Source organism: Amia ocellicauda, chromosome 20, assembly GCF_036373705.1.
Source record: "Amia ocellicauda isolate fAmiCal2 chromosome 20, fAmiCal2.hap1, whole genome shotgun sequence".
NCBI classification, from domain to species: domain Eukaryota; kingdom Metazoa; phylum Chordata; class Actinopteri; order Amiiformes; family Amiidae; genus Amia; species Amia ocellicauda.
In genome coordinates, this window is record NC_089869.1 from 23052652 (window position 1) to 23066759 (window position 14108).

Consider the following 14108-nt stretch of genomic DNA (forward strand, 5'->3'; position numbering starts at 1 on the left):
CTGAGCCCTGTTTTGTGCTTCATCCTGACCCCAACGGGTTTAGTGCTGCAGAGGAAATGGAATCAAGATATTAATTAAGACATGAAGGTTGGGTTTTAATTCAAAGATAGTTCTCTGCTATGAACACGATGACGGGAGGGAAGCTTCCTAAATGGATGATTTGAGGATGAATGTGAGGAGGCGTTCTTGTCATGACGATGGGTCAGAAGGGTGTGTTCCCGTTCCCGATTCTTCTTCAGTAAAATGCATCATAGGTCATCCGTTTTATTTCCAAACCCCACACACTTCAGTTTGGTCACTCTGAAACATCTCCTCTCCTCTAAGCTGCGAGCTCAGAGGTTTTCACTCCCAAAACGTTTAATTTTCCTGCTCAGGTGCAGCTTGTCTCTCGTGTTGCTTGCCTCTCTCCTGAGCGTTGTGTCACGGTTGTGCCGGCCAGTGACGTGTGTGTGTGTGTTGTCATGCTGTGTTGCAGGCGTTGCCCAGCGGCTTCTCCCAAGGTACATGCGAGGAGGCGAACAAGGAGGAAAACAAAGATAAAAACAGATATCCCAACATCCTTCCATGTGAGTCACCAACTTAATAAAACCCTACTGAGAGAATGCTCTCAAGACGAAGCAAAATACAGGATTTATATTAAAAGGAAGCATACTATGATGTCATAACCTTTCACCTTTGACAAATAATAATAAACACTTCTCAGAGACTGACAGCTGTTTTCAGATCCATTAATACAACCATGTATCCTTTGATTAGGTTTGTTCAGGCTTTGATTCCAGAGAACAATGTTTCCAAAGCTTATTTTGAACAGGAAGTGGGAAAGCACCGGCATGCTGAATTATTACAATGGAACCGTGCATCACCCCACAAGAGCGAGAGATCACTCTTTCCAGATGGCCATGTGGCTGTTGCTCTTCTGATGGTTCCCCTTTTGAGACGGCACTCTCTGAGTCAGGGGCACAAGCGGCAAGATATCATTATTTGACAGAATGTAGCAATTATAAAAACCCTCATGACCGGTTGCACAACAGAGATCGGAAAGGCCGTTGCTGCAACAGAACGGAGTAAAGTCTGATAAAAATTAAAATAATGCGATGCAGAATGTATTTTAAGATGCAGGACTCTGGGAAAGGAAATACTGTTTTTCAGAAACAAGTACTAATTCTGACCTGATGGTTTTAAGTTTAATAAAAGCTTCTCCTCGATATATTGTAATTCTTGTTTTTGTGTGTGTATTTCTTTTGGACAGATGACCATTCCAGGGTTTTTCTGACACAAACTGATGGAAATCCTTGTTCAGACTATGTAAATGCATCGTACATTGATGTAAGTTTTGATTAATCTTTATGTACCTTATAAAGTTTATAATTCAAGCAGGTTTGAAGCCGTGTGGCAGCAAAAAAATCGCCTTTTCTTTCTTCCCCAGGGTTACAAAGAAAAGAACAAGTTTATAGCAGCACAAGGTAAAGACAGCCTCGTGTTTTTTAATAATTGTTTTTAATGAAAATGACTCTCTTCGAACTGCAATAAGCTGGAACAGAATCAGTCAGTCAGAGTGAAGTGTCGTTGTGCACAAATCTTATTAGCCGAGCTCTTTTTGTGTATTTTAAATTCTTTCTTTTTACGATAGCAAAAACTCTGCCTTTCGTCATAACATACCTTCGTCAGCGTTGCAAAGATAAGCCTTATCCTCATGAATCTGAGAAATGCTATGTTGAAACGCCTGATGTGTATGTGTTGATGTAATTGTTTCTGGTCCCAAAATTGGCACAATGACAATTGGCACAATTTAGTGTATTTTACTGAATTCTGTTCCTAACAAAGCTGTGTATTTTAGGTCCAAAGCAAGAGACTGTGAACGACTTCTGGAGGATGATCTGGGAACAAAAATGTGGCACTATTGTCATGTTGACTAACTTAAAGGAAAGGAAGGAAGTAAGTCTTGTTTATTGGCGGGTATAATACCGTTCAGACCCGTCTCAATCTTTAACGATACAGTAGATGGGTTTGCTCTTTCTCTCATTTGAAAGACCATACTACCACTACGTTGTATATTAATTCGAATGTTCTCAACTAGATTTCTTTGTGTGTTTTTTACTTTTTTTCCTTCTGTATTCTTGAGTATCTTGATATAGATCTTGTCATCTTGCAGGAACTGGGTTCTCTGTCAGATCTCTGAAGTCTTTACGACAACTATTTTGAGTTGACAACTGAATACAGCCTTCGTGTGAGATCCCCTTGCGTGTCTCGGCTCCTCTGGTCTTTCGTTTCTCCGCGGTTTCCCCCTCCTGTGGAGCCTCCCAGAGAATTTTACTTTTAAATTACCTTCCAAAACACAGTCTGGTGTAGCGGGGAAATCGATAACCACAGAATTTAAGGCAGATTAAAATCAGCTTTGCGGAGACTTGGAATCGATAATTAAATAAAGGTTAATACTCCCCTCCCAGGTTTGATCGTAATTAAAAGTCTCTCTTTAGGTGGATTTATCCCTCAGCTTCATGTAATGCAATACTGATGGGCTGGACATGAGATTAAGTGTTATGATATGTGTCTTAAAAGTCACCTTTCAGATGCTAATTCATACTATTGACCAAGAACACTCTCTTTAAATTCTGCCACCCAGGCCCTAGAAAAACTCCCAATTTGGCCTGTGGATCTAATTTAATAATTCCTTGATAATGTATTGATTGATTGTGTAATTTAAGAAGAAAGTGGTATCAGGGGATCAATAAGGCACAATTGAATTCCCTTTAGAAGAAACTCATACCCTTGTAGACTGATATTCATTTGACACAGTACTGCGGACGTTTCTGCCCCATGCTTCAACTTCGAGTAACCTTGCTCAATAGACAATGGTATTTGTAAACATGTAAAGACCGAAATATTTGTAATCTGATATAACAACAGACAAACGTGGTAGTTGAGGGAACTGAGGGAAGAAAATAAAAGCTGATTTCTTTGTCCTCAGGATAAATGCTATCAGTACTGGCCGGAGCAAGGCTGCTGGACGTACGGGAACATCCGTGTGGCGGTCGAGGATTTCACCGTGCTGGTGGACTATACGATACGGAAGTTTTGTGTGCAAAATGTAAGTAAATATTTATTTGATAAACTGCAACAGCAGGGGAGGGTGGGAGGCAGTTTGGTTCGAGTAAGTGCTCAGGTTATCTGTGTGAGGTTATAGGTCTGTTATAAACGATTTAATTAAGGGACATGCATTTTTCTCTACACGTGTAACAATGGTATGGACCAACAGAACTAGGTCTGCTGTATGAAACGAGGGCTTTATGTGTCACTGGCTTCTCCTTTTGCGTTGTTTGCTGCATCTCAGCCGTGTGAAGGGCTTTGAACACTCGGGGCTTTGTTTTCTGTGATTTTCCCCTGTGAGATTTCTCTTCCTTTTTTGTGGTGTCAGATTCCCCTGGCATCAAGTTTTAGCGCACCTTCACACAACATCACAACACTTGTGGAGTAAAGAACAAGAAAACTGTGTGACGTCGTCCATCGACACAATATTACTCTGCCTGAAGTAAACACACCTAGTTTGTTTTGTGACTGTCTGTATCCTGAAGGGGGCATTTAGTTGGTTTTAATCAGACGGTATGTTTGAATCAAGAAGGCATCTGAGCTCAGGTGCTGTGAGAACATACTCAGACAGTTTGCCGTTAATGGCCGGAGGGGGGGAGGCTCAGGTTGCCACAATAACCACGAGACATAAAGGCTCACAGGTGCACCGCCACGTTACAAGGGTTCTACCTGTCGGGGTCGAAGGTCGCTGTCAGGCCGTGCCCCGGAGCTGGTGTGAGGTTTCACACGGTGTCTGTGCTTCTGCGCTCTGTCAGCAGGCGAGCGACAGCTCCAAGACCCCCCGGCTGGTCACACAGCTGCACTTCACCAGCTGGCCGGACTTCGGCGTGCCCTTCTCGCCCATCGGCATGCTCAAGTTCCTGAAGAAAGTCCGGACAGTCAACCCCTCGTTCGCCGGCCCCATTGCCGTGCACTGCAGGTAAAGAGAGATGTTATGGACAGATTCATTATTTTGAAAACCAGTGGGCAGCCACACATATTTTTTCTTGATTTGAAATGTTGTTAGAGACTTGTTTGAAGGATATAGTGTATTTGTTTCCTCATTATTTTAAATTACAATTCTCTTGCGTTTTCCAAGCCTCTTGAAAGTTTTGTAGACAGTCGATGTCAGCTTCAAAAATAAAAGCATCTAAAGAATAAAAATAAAATAAATAAATGCCTGATTTGAGGTTAGGAATTAAAAAAAAAAATACAAGCTGGAGCAGGTGCTTCTGTTCATGTGTCTCACGTCTGAAAGGAGCTCTCAGATACATAGCGAAACAGCCTGGGCTGGAGTCCCAGACCGCTCTCCAAACTGAGCCGGTCTTGAATGGTCCCATTGAGGAGTCTGTGCGGGTCTTTGGCTTGGAGCCACATGGCCCCTCAGAGCACCTGCCCGGTCCAGACAGAGGCGTCTTTTGGGGCCTTGGGGTTTGTCCACTCTCTGGAGAATCAGACGACTGAGAGATGTTTTTTTCTGTGTAGTTATAGGGTTATGAAACAACTATTGACCAAAACAAAGGAGCTGAATTGTTCAATTTTCAGTGTCATTTCTTTATTTTCTCCATGGTATTTAAAAATATATATTGTTCCGCCATGGTGAAGTTGTCTAAGGCCGGTTTTGCCTCTGTCTGTATCTTTAGTGCAGGAGTGGGCCGGACCGGTACCTTCATCGTCATCGACGCTATGATGGACATGATGCACGCCGAGCAGGTCGTGGACGTCTTCGGCTTCGTGACCCGGATACGAGACCAGCGATCGCAGCTCGTCCAGACCGATGTGAGTCTCGCGCCTGCGCCTCACCTGACCACTTTTCTGCTTTCTTTGTGCTGTTGTTGCTTTTTGTGGAACCTGAAAGGAAGCCGAGTAAAGAGAACAGAAAATGTCTCAGCTCTGCTCGATTCAGAGCCTGTGATTCGTTTTGTAACTAAACAAAAGGATGTTCTTGGAAAAATAAAGAACAAGGAAAGAAACTCGAAGAAGAGGGATGTGGTGAAGAGAAGTTAAGCTACTGGTCAGACCAGATCCCCTCCCATGTGTCGGCAAACTGTCTTTTGTTCATGAGAATTTCAATAATGTCTTCCTATCGTTGTTTTGAATTGAAATATTGTAATCATTTCACAGATATGTCCTTTACACCAGGGTGCAGTCGTTTATGTTTACGTTGGGTTTATTTCCAAGATGGCCGATTCCCTTCCACGTCTGACGTTGTATTTCTTGTGCTCGGCCACAGATGCAGTACGCGTTCATCTACCAAGCGCTGCTGGAGTACTACCTCTACGGAGACACGGAGCTGGACATCTCCTCGCTGGAGGGACACCTGCAGAAGCTGCACAACACAGAAGCCCCCTGTGACAAGATAGGGCTGGAGGAAGAGTTCAAAGTAAGATCAGCTGTTAAACACATGTAGATATGCAACACGTGTACTCAGAAACCTATTCTTGTGTAACATACTAGACTAAACTTGATGGAACGTGTTTTCCTTTTTTTTAAATTTGTCTCCCCTCTTTTGTCCGTGTGTACGTGGCATGTGGGGTTGTGTGGCAAACACGTCTCCGCCACGCCCTCTGATGCACTATCCCGTGACCTTGCCCGTGTCTGACCAGCGCGTGTCTCTGTCTTATCCGTGTTTTGCAGAAGCTAACGAACGTCAGAATAATGAAGGAGAACATGCGGACCGGGAACCTGCCAGCCAACATGAAGAAGAACCGGGTCCTGCAGATCATCCCGTGTAAGAACACTCTTTGAACTGGGCCGTGCGGATCGGGGACCTGACCTCTCACCTTTTTGTTTGAGTGCCTTAAGATGGTCAATCGCAAGTAGAAAGATGTGGCATCCTCTGTAGAAGAGGAGAATAGATCGCAATTGTTTGTATGTCCCTTATTTCCCCACAATGTATTCGGGGGACAATGTAGTTCTATTCATGAGATTATTTTCTTACTGTAATCATCCCATTAGGACGGTATTTGTCATGTGTACGAAACTGACAAGGGCTCAACAGAGTGAAAAATAGACCCATTATACGATATACCTGTCACGACCTACAGCTTCCTCTGGGTGATTTGTATGCGTCTGTCCCGGGAGCAGGAAGGACGTTATTTATATCCTTACGATTTCATATGCGCCGCCACAGTATGAAGCAGTTGAGCTCTGTGACATTAATATTTATATAGTGAAATGAGAGAAACTCTGTGTCTATATATCTACCTTGTCATATTATATATTTATACACTGAGGGATGCCCTCATATGCCAACAGTGAATGACCTTTGATTCAATCGTATGTCCCTCATATTGAATAGACTCTGGTTGCCCGAATTCAAGGAACTTTACAGTAATCTTATAATCCCGTTTTAACTCTTAGATGTTGGGAAATGATAAATGTTTAATAGTTTAATGTACACAATAGTTTGCAGAACCTAGTTCATTTGTCTGCTATTTGATTGGTCTAGTTGTGTGTTTTGGAACTGATAAAACTTGTCTTTCTATCCTTTACAGATGACTTCAACAGAGTAATTCTGTCTATGAAAAGAGGCCAGGAATATACAGATTATATAAATGCATCCTTTATAGACGTAAGCATGTTACTTACTTACTTTTCATGTTATTTTAAAGTGAAGAAGACCGTTTATAGACATGAAACACTTTTAAAGAGCTTGAGATATGTTGTTGTTTTTAAATTAAACCAAATTATTGAGATTTCCTCCTCCTCTCGTGCCTTGAAGCAACAACTGGCAGACAAGCTCTGACACGCTCTCTGTCAGCGAACTGCAGGCTGCTGTGCTTAAAAAGGATCTATGAAGACGCTGCAGTCTTCGTTACACACTTTATCTCAGTCCGATTCAAAGCTTTTTAAACTGACAACTAGATTGTGCTCCTCGCAGCCTTGCTGTGGAAATCAGTGTCAGTTCCTGCAATGCGGACTGGAATGACACTGAATACTGATCGCATTTCTTGGAAATCCCTCTGCGCGCCATTTCCTGACCCAGTTGCTTCACTTCCTAAAGACAGTCACACACTGGATATTTGAGTGTGGTGAAAAGCATGACAACATGCATGAACGCACACCTGCTCATCTTTCTGGTGTGTGTTCGGCTGTTCAGATTAACGCTCAATGGAGTACGTATTATTGAGAGGAAATGGTTTAGCTTGAGGTGAGATTGAAGTCCGAAGGGAGGCAACTTTGTCTGACAGTGTGTTAATATTCAAAAGTCTAACAGTAATACTAACAACAATAGATACCCCCAAATGCAGTGTTTTATTTTCAAGTCTCCTCTTGTTCATTTGACATTATATGAGGTCGACACTGTTGTCACGCAGAGTCTTTGTGTTTTCCACCTTGCGTTTAGGGTTATCGGCAAAAAGACTACTTCATCGCCACCCAGGGGCCGCTGGAGCACACGGTGGACGACTTCTGGAGGATGGTGTGGGAGTGGAAGTCTCACTCCATCGTGATGTTGACGGAGCTGCAGGAGAGAGAGCAGGTAGCTGCGTTTTCTGGCTCAGTCTGACACGTCTGGACACGTTTTGTTTTGTCAGGAACGTTTCGGGAAGCAGGACAGGAAGAAAATAAAGGCATATAGTTCTCGTGTTGGAGCAGCTGACTTATAGTTTTTGCTCTGGGAAACATGACCCTTTCAAATGTGAAGGCTGTTTGTTTTAGTACCTTTTGACCCAAAAAGAGAGAGAGTACAAGTTTTTCAGTACAAAAACTGAATATTGACAGTGTCTCATGCTTGTTCCTCCCATTTTCCAGGACAAGTGCTACCAGTACTGGCCAGCAGAGGGCTGTGTAACATACGGAGACTACGCTGTCGAAATTAAGGGTGACACACTGTGTGACACGTTCAGTCTCCGAGACTTTGTGCTCACTTACACCCCGGTGAGTTATCCTCAACCCATAGGTACTGCAATACGACAGTGGTGAATCTATATATATATATAGAAAGAGGGAGAGAGAGAGAGAGGGTTGTGTGTGTGTGTATATATATATATATATATATATATATATATATATGTATATGTGTCATTTTGAAGATGCAGTGAGGTTGACGGGCATCAGAGGGTCTTAAACTGAGGTTTTCACCAGATGTAATGCAGATCGACAGAAAGGAGCTTAATGCTGGATTTTAAAATAACCACTTTACAGAAGACATGTAACCAGATTAGTGGTGATTTAGCCAGAGATAAACCGAGTCAGAACTGGGAAAAATTCTGGAAGAGCTCGGATCTTGCTGTGTTTGTGTCAGTATGCAAAGTGCCCATCGATTGGCCAGCAGCTGGTTGTGTCTGGGTTTGAGGGCACTGCAGCCCTCAGTCCCGTGCCCGGCTGACATTTCCAATTTCCAATCATTTCTTATTTTAAATCATAATGGGAGTTGAAATTGAATATTTTGGCAGTCGAACACATTCAAATCAGAAGACCATGGCACTGAGAAGTGTTAGGATGTGGAAATTGTGTATTGTGTTGTTCCATATATATATCTGTAGCACAGCACTGAAATAAAGTACACAAGAGGTCTGTAATTCTGTATTCCAGATGTCTCAGAGATATTCGGGTATTTCACTGAATTCCTGCAGTGAACACTGACACTGCTTTGAGAGGCTTCTGACAATATGTGCCTGGGTGCTGGTGTGTTGTCTCTCTCTGTGAAGCTGACACCCGTCTTCTGTTCCAGGACAAGCAGACGCGGCTCGTCCGGCACTTTCACTTCCACGGCTGGCCAGAAATCGGCATCCCGGCCGAAGGCAAAGGAATGATCGACATCATCGCAGCGGTGCAGAAACAGCAGCAGCAGTCTGGAAACCACCCCATTATAGTGCACTGCAGGTACAGCATCCTGGGACAGTCACACGCTCACTCACACACACACACACTCACACACTCACAGTTTCCCAACTCTGTCGATTAATCCCTTCCCAACCTGCTCCCGGGAGCACGTCGGAAAGACGGGAGAGAAGCATATTGTCAGCAGCTGCATGTGATGTCATCATTGTGAGCCAGTCGTACAGTGGCAGATGTTCTGCAGATGTGCTGTACGTTTCTCACGATCATAAAAACGACAGGCAAGACCAGAGATCCATATGAATAGAAGTGTGATATCATAAACAGATCCTGGACACTTTGTATTCAGGAGGGTTTAAGTGATGTAACTTTTGCCTTTTTGGACATTATGCTCCAGTGTTGATATACATTGCTGCAAAATGTGCATCTCAAAAGGTGTAGTGCATGCAGACTATTAACCGATTTGATTGTAGTATTACAGAGATAGAAATGGCGATGAAAGTTTAATTCTCCTCTTTTATACGGACCTTGGTTTGTTATAAGACCTATGAGCCCCGAATGGCTTCAGGATAAGTATTTGTATCACAGAGTGGCCCGGTGGGGCTGATTTGATTTTGTGTTTCAGAATCAATTAGCGATAAATACAGGTGAAACGTCTTCAATTAACCAGGCTCAGAGCAGGAATCACCACAGTTTCCCACTTTTACACGTTCATTACCACGTCCTCGGGAGCGTTTAAAGCTTTCTAACGTCTGCCGGGATCAGACCCGTGGACTCTCCATCGCCTCCTCCAACTGACTCACCCAAAACCACGAAGGGACGGTGAGGAGATTAACTCGTTTGAATAAGAGCCCGGATTAGTGGCCCTGTGAAAACTTCAGCCCCTTCCTATTAATCCGGCAGCGGATGATGTGATTTATCACTTACTCTCTAATCTCCGTCCCTCAAGCTTTCTCTGTCGAACATTTTATTGTACTGTATTGGAGAGATTTGACCATGTTGAATAGTGCTTTAACGGTCGATGTCTCTGTTCAGTGCCAGGTATGGTACAATGTTTTTGTTCATAGGTACACAGCCATATTCACAGTGCGAGTGTTGAGTGTGTTGATTGTGTCCCTTGCAGCGCCGGCGCCGGGAGGACAGGTACTTTCATAGCACTGAGCAACATCCTGGAGCGAGTCAAGGCCGAGGGGCTGCTGGACGTGTTCCAGACCGTTAAGAGTTTACGAATGCAGAGACCTCACATGGTGCAAACAGTGGTATGTATGAGATCTAAAGATGTAATGTAATGAATTCATGACTGCTAGTTTGTTGTTGTGTGAGTCTCCCACTCGGCTCGGTCTGTGGGGCTACTGGCAGTGAAGTAAGACCAGCGTCTCTTTGGAGTCCTTTCGTATGGTAGAAATTAGCACAGAGACGGCGGATGAGGTTACGTCTCTGACTGATTTGATTAGTCAGTGCCGGGCTCTGCGTTGTGTGTGCTGCAGACTCTCCAAACAGGAGGGTGTCAGAGGCGGCCCAGCGGTACCCAGGGGGGCGGCTGCTGTCTCCTGTTGAAGGGAGCATTGCTGATCGAATCAGGATGCCGACGTTGAGCATCTCCACACGTGCCACCGACTGAGGAACAGCCCCTTCCACACAGGCTGATTTATGAAGCTGCGGTCTTAAGACAACAGTCACTGACAGGAATTTGAATCGGGTGACGTGAAAGCGCCATCGGAGAGACATGGTGAAGTCAGCCTTACCACACCGGTCACAAAACAGAAGTAACTGCAGAAGTTTGGGCTTTGAAAGATGTAGAAATTTGAATTTCTGAACCTCTGTTTGAGGTTTAAATGCCTTGTAGTTGTGCTGCTTTCTGGTGTGTGTTTTTAGCAGGGCAGAAATTACACATCGGCTATTAGTGCGCCCTGTTTTAGCTGAATCCTGCACCCCTTCATTCAGGAAGTGGTGAAGTAACTCTTAAAGCATTGACGGAAATACTGACATATATAAACATGCAGTTTTGATGGGTGTATTGGTTGGGAGGCACACAGGGTACTTGGTGGGACCTGGAACAAATGGGACAAGCGATCGTTTTGGATATTGGAGATGTGTTTGCTTGACACCCCATTCCTAGCAGGAGGTCTCACACCTTTGTTTTAGGGTTCCTTTGTTATTTATGCAGGCCAGTAATCGACAGCTATCCCGGACTCCTGAGTATCTGCGAGGTTGACTGGCAAAACCTGTTTCTGCCCGAGAGCTGTGCCCAGCTGATATTGTCTTTATGAAAACCTGGTGCCCAAACCCTCTGCACTCGTCAACGCAGAGTCCAGTCTGTCTTTAGTCTTTAGAATTCAGTTTTTTCCTCTTCAGTCTATTGCATTTAAATATGATCATTTAAAAGGCATCTTCATTCATTATTTTCTAAATTGAATGGTGGGGAATCGATCCATAAATTACTATGAACTTGCATTTGCACAAAAGAAAGACCATTATTAGACTTGACATCTCACACTGAGTATTTTTATTTTTTAACTTCTTGCACAGGAAGAATCCTGTGTTTTTAATGATTTGAATAGAAACTCATTATTTTTAAAAGACAGTTTTTTACAATGGTATAATTTGTGTCTAAAAACACCAAGAAGAAGCAAGTCTAAATCAATATTATAACACACTAACATCAATGTGTTTATTTATCTCCCCAGGAACAATATGACTTCTGCTATAAGGTGGTACAAGACTTTGTCGACATTTTCTCCGATTACGCCAACTTCAAATGAAGAATCCTGCCTTAATCATGTCTTTGATTTGTGTTATTTTTTACCTGCCACTTGATGGGGATGTATTTTTTTTCTGGATTAAATTATTATCATATATTTTGCTATGCACTTGCCCTTAATGTAACTAAAAAATATATATCTGTATCATATTATCATATAATTGTGTTTTTTCCGCAAAAAATGCCAATTGTAAATGCCAAAAAGGATTTCCGATGTAAATTTTATATGATGTAAATTAATTATTTTGTCATGAGACAGTATTATATCAATTTGGTCTTATTTGTTATTTCTTTGTTGTATAATACATTATTAGAATGTACTTTTATTTTGTTTTCGCACTGTTTTGTTCACATTGTGTGGCGCCAACTAAGATTATTTTAGTTTTCAGTGTAGTGGAATTACTACACTTGCAATATTTATAATGCTGTTGTTTATGTACATTTATTTATGTATTGTTGTTCCCCCTGCACTCTGAACAGCTTTGAAAAACGATGTATATAAGTTAGGAAGTTTTATTTATGAATATATTAGATGTTACCTTATATGAAGACTACTATTAATGATGTCATTTTGTGATGTCAGACAGGCCATTCGACAAAACAATTGGAGAGAAACGTTAAATTGTTAAAAAAATTGGCATACGTATATCTATTTAGTTCTGTTTTCCTTTCGCGCTGTTTATATAAATACTTGGTGGCAAGGTCGTGACTTAACAAAGAATGTGTTCCTTCCCTAACAACCTGTAGCTACAAGACTGTAATGATAATTTTTTATATATTATACACAAACACATATGTAAAAGAATGTATTGAATAAGAAAAAAATATATGCAGAACATCTACTGTAGATTTGGCAGGAAATGGGTACATGATGCTAATATTGATTCATACTGTAGCTAAGTAAGAGTATTATCCAGTCCTACTCTAGATCTGTACCCTCTGTCACTAGACATTTAACTGAGCAGCTGCACATGTTTCGAAGCACACTAATTGATGTACACTGCCTTGCGTAGATGGATCTGTTCTTTGTAGTGAAGCAGACATGTTGTGTATAAAAAAATAACGTCAAGGATGTGTTCATTTGTATATAATTTTTCTTAAGATGCAACAGCTACGGAATTGTAGTTCTGTGGTCCCGAGCTGCAGATATATTTTTTGAACTCTCTCATTATTGTACTTATTTTAACATTTGTATGTTTGCATGGACCAGTGCCATTGATTGGAAGAGGAGAAACTCTTTCTGATCGGTTCATAACAGTCACCGAGTGACTTAAACTACAGTTAATCGATGTTGTTATTAGAAGGAATAAAAAATTGTCCGTTTTTTTTTTTTTCAAGACCAAAATAAAATTGGAGAAGAAAGCAAACGTCAGACTAATCTTTTTTCGGTGCTGTGAAAATACAAAATGTAAACGGGATGATTCGTGAGTGAAAAGAAAGGCCCTGTTCTCAAGGCTCGATCTCAGATGTTGTTTTTTTAATCTCTTTTTGATATAAAATAAAACAAATATTTGGATTCACATCTGTTTCTGACTGCATACAGTTGGGAAACATGTCATGAAGTACCCGTCTGTATTTCATTCTTACAAACTGACTTTGGAAAAGTATCATCTCAAACTGTGCGCGTCATGGTGATATGTAAATGTCCTTATTTGCATCTGTACAGAGTCTGTGGCTGATGAAACTTGCTGTTGGCTGCATTTCAAATGTGGCTCTCGCTCCTTTTCGTTTCTCTCTCATCATTAAGTGTCTTTATGAAGTTTATGTCTTTGTAAATGCAGATTGCAATATAAAATACATCTAGCAAAAATCTAAAACCTGTGTTTGTATTTCTTGGTGATTTTGTATGAGCGGCTTCTCTATGTATTCGGTCAATTCTGACACTGAACCTGCCTCAAAACAGTTTTATCCTGTATTGTCTTAAACGAAGTAAAAAGAAAACAAAAGCTTTCATTCAAACCACTTAGGAACATACTGGCCCCCGTCTTTGAGCAGATACTTTTACCCAAAGCATTTTATAGACTCTCTCAGACAGCACTGATGAAGTGAAGATAAATGGAAAGATTAGCTGATGCCATAAAACTGGAGAGAAAGATTAGTTATAAGTATACTTCCCAACAAGAGAAAGAAAGGATGGGGCGTCTCCCTCTGCCAGTGATGGATTATACTAGAGCTCTCGTGCTGTACAGAGGTTGTGTGTTTATTGGCACAGTGATTGCTAGTGCATTTTGAGAGATTGCGGGTAATTATGCTAGTGCATTGTGTGCTGAATGCGGTGCCACCAATATTTTAATGCCATGCCACCAAGCTGAGAGTGGGACAGATGTATTCATGGAGAATAGCTTATAAACCATTTGGCTGCTTGCTCAGAGATGACCTGCGAGGCTGAATCAAGATGAAACCACACAAACCAACAAGCTGCACCAGACAGAGCACTGCTTTTCTCCTGCCATTCATCAATAGGACTGAACAGTCATTAAAGTCAAGGACTGGCTTG

At 42.0% G+C, this 14108-nt stretch overlaps 1 protein-coding gene across 6 annotated transcripts in view; it reads left to right on the forward strand.

Moving 5' to 3' along the window:
• Window positions 1-13428, forward strand: part of ptprea (protein tyrosine phosphatase receptor type Ea) — a 65437-nt gene extending 52009 nt beyond the window's left edge. For 5 of the 6 annotated variants that reach the window (XM_066692795.1, XM_066692798.1, XM_066692796.1 and 2 more), the window contains 15 exons: window positions 476-566; window positions 1250-1326; window positions 1427-1463; window positions 1838-1935; window positions 2969-3088; window positions 3843-4006; window positions 4710-4845; window positions 5300-5449; window positions 5704-5797; window positions 6564-6640; window positions 7415-7549; window positions 7822-7947; window positions 8744-8895; window positions 9974-10109; window positions 11538-13428. In XM_066692795.1, coding sequence (XP_066548892.1) covers window positions 476-566; window positions 1250-1326; window positions 1427-1463; window positions 1838-1935; window positions 2969-3088; window positions 3843-4006; window positions 4710-4845; window positions 5300-5449; window positions 5704-5797; window positions 6564-6640; window positions 7415-7549; window positions 7822-7947; window positions 8744-8895; window positions 9974-10109; window positions 11538-11612 — 1668 coding nt within the window. In that variant the 3' untranslated portion in view covers window positions 11613-13428. The remainder of the gene's footprint in view (window positions 1-475; window positions 567-1249; window positions 1327-1426; window positions 1464-1837; window positions 1936-2968; window positions 3089-3842; window positions 4007-4709; window positions 4846-5299; window positions 5450-5703; window positions 5798-6563; window positions 6641-7414; window positions 7550-7821; window positions 7948-8743; window positions 8896-9973; window positions 10110-11537) is intronic. The other variant, XM_066692797.1, reaches the window with a different exon arrangement.
• Window positions 13429-14108: the final 680 nt, after the last annotated feature.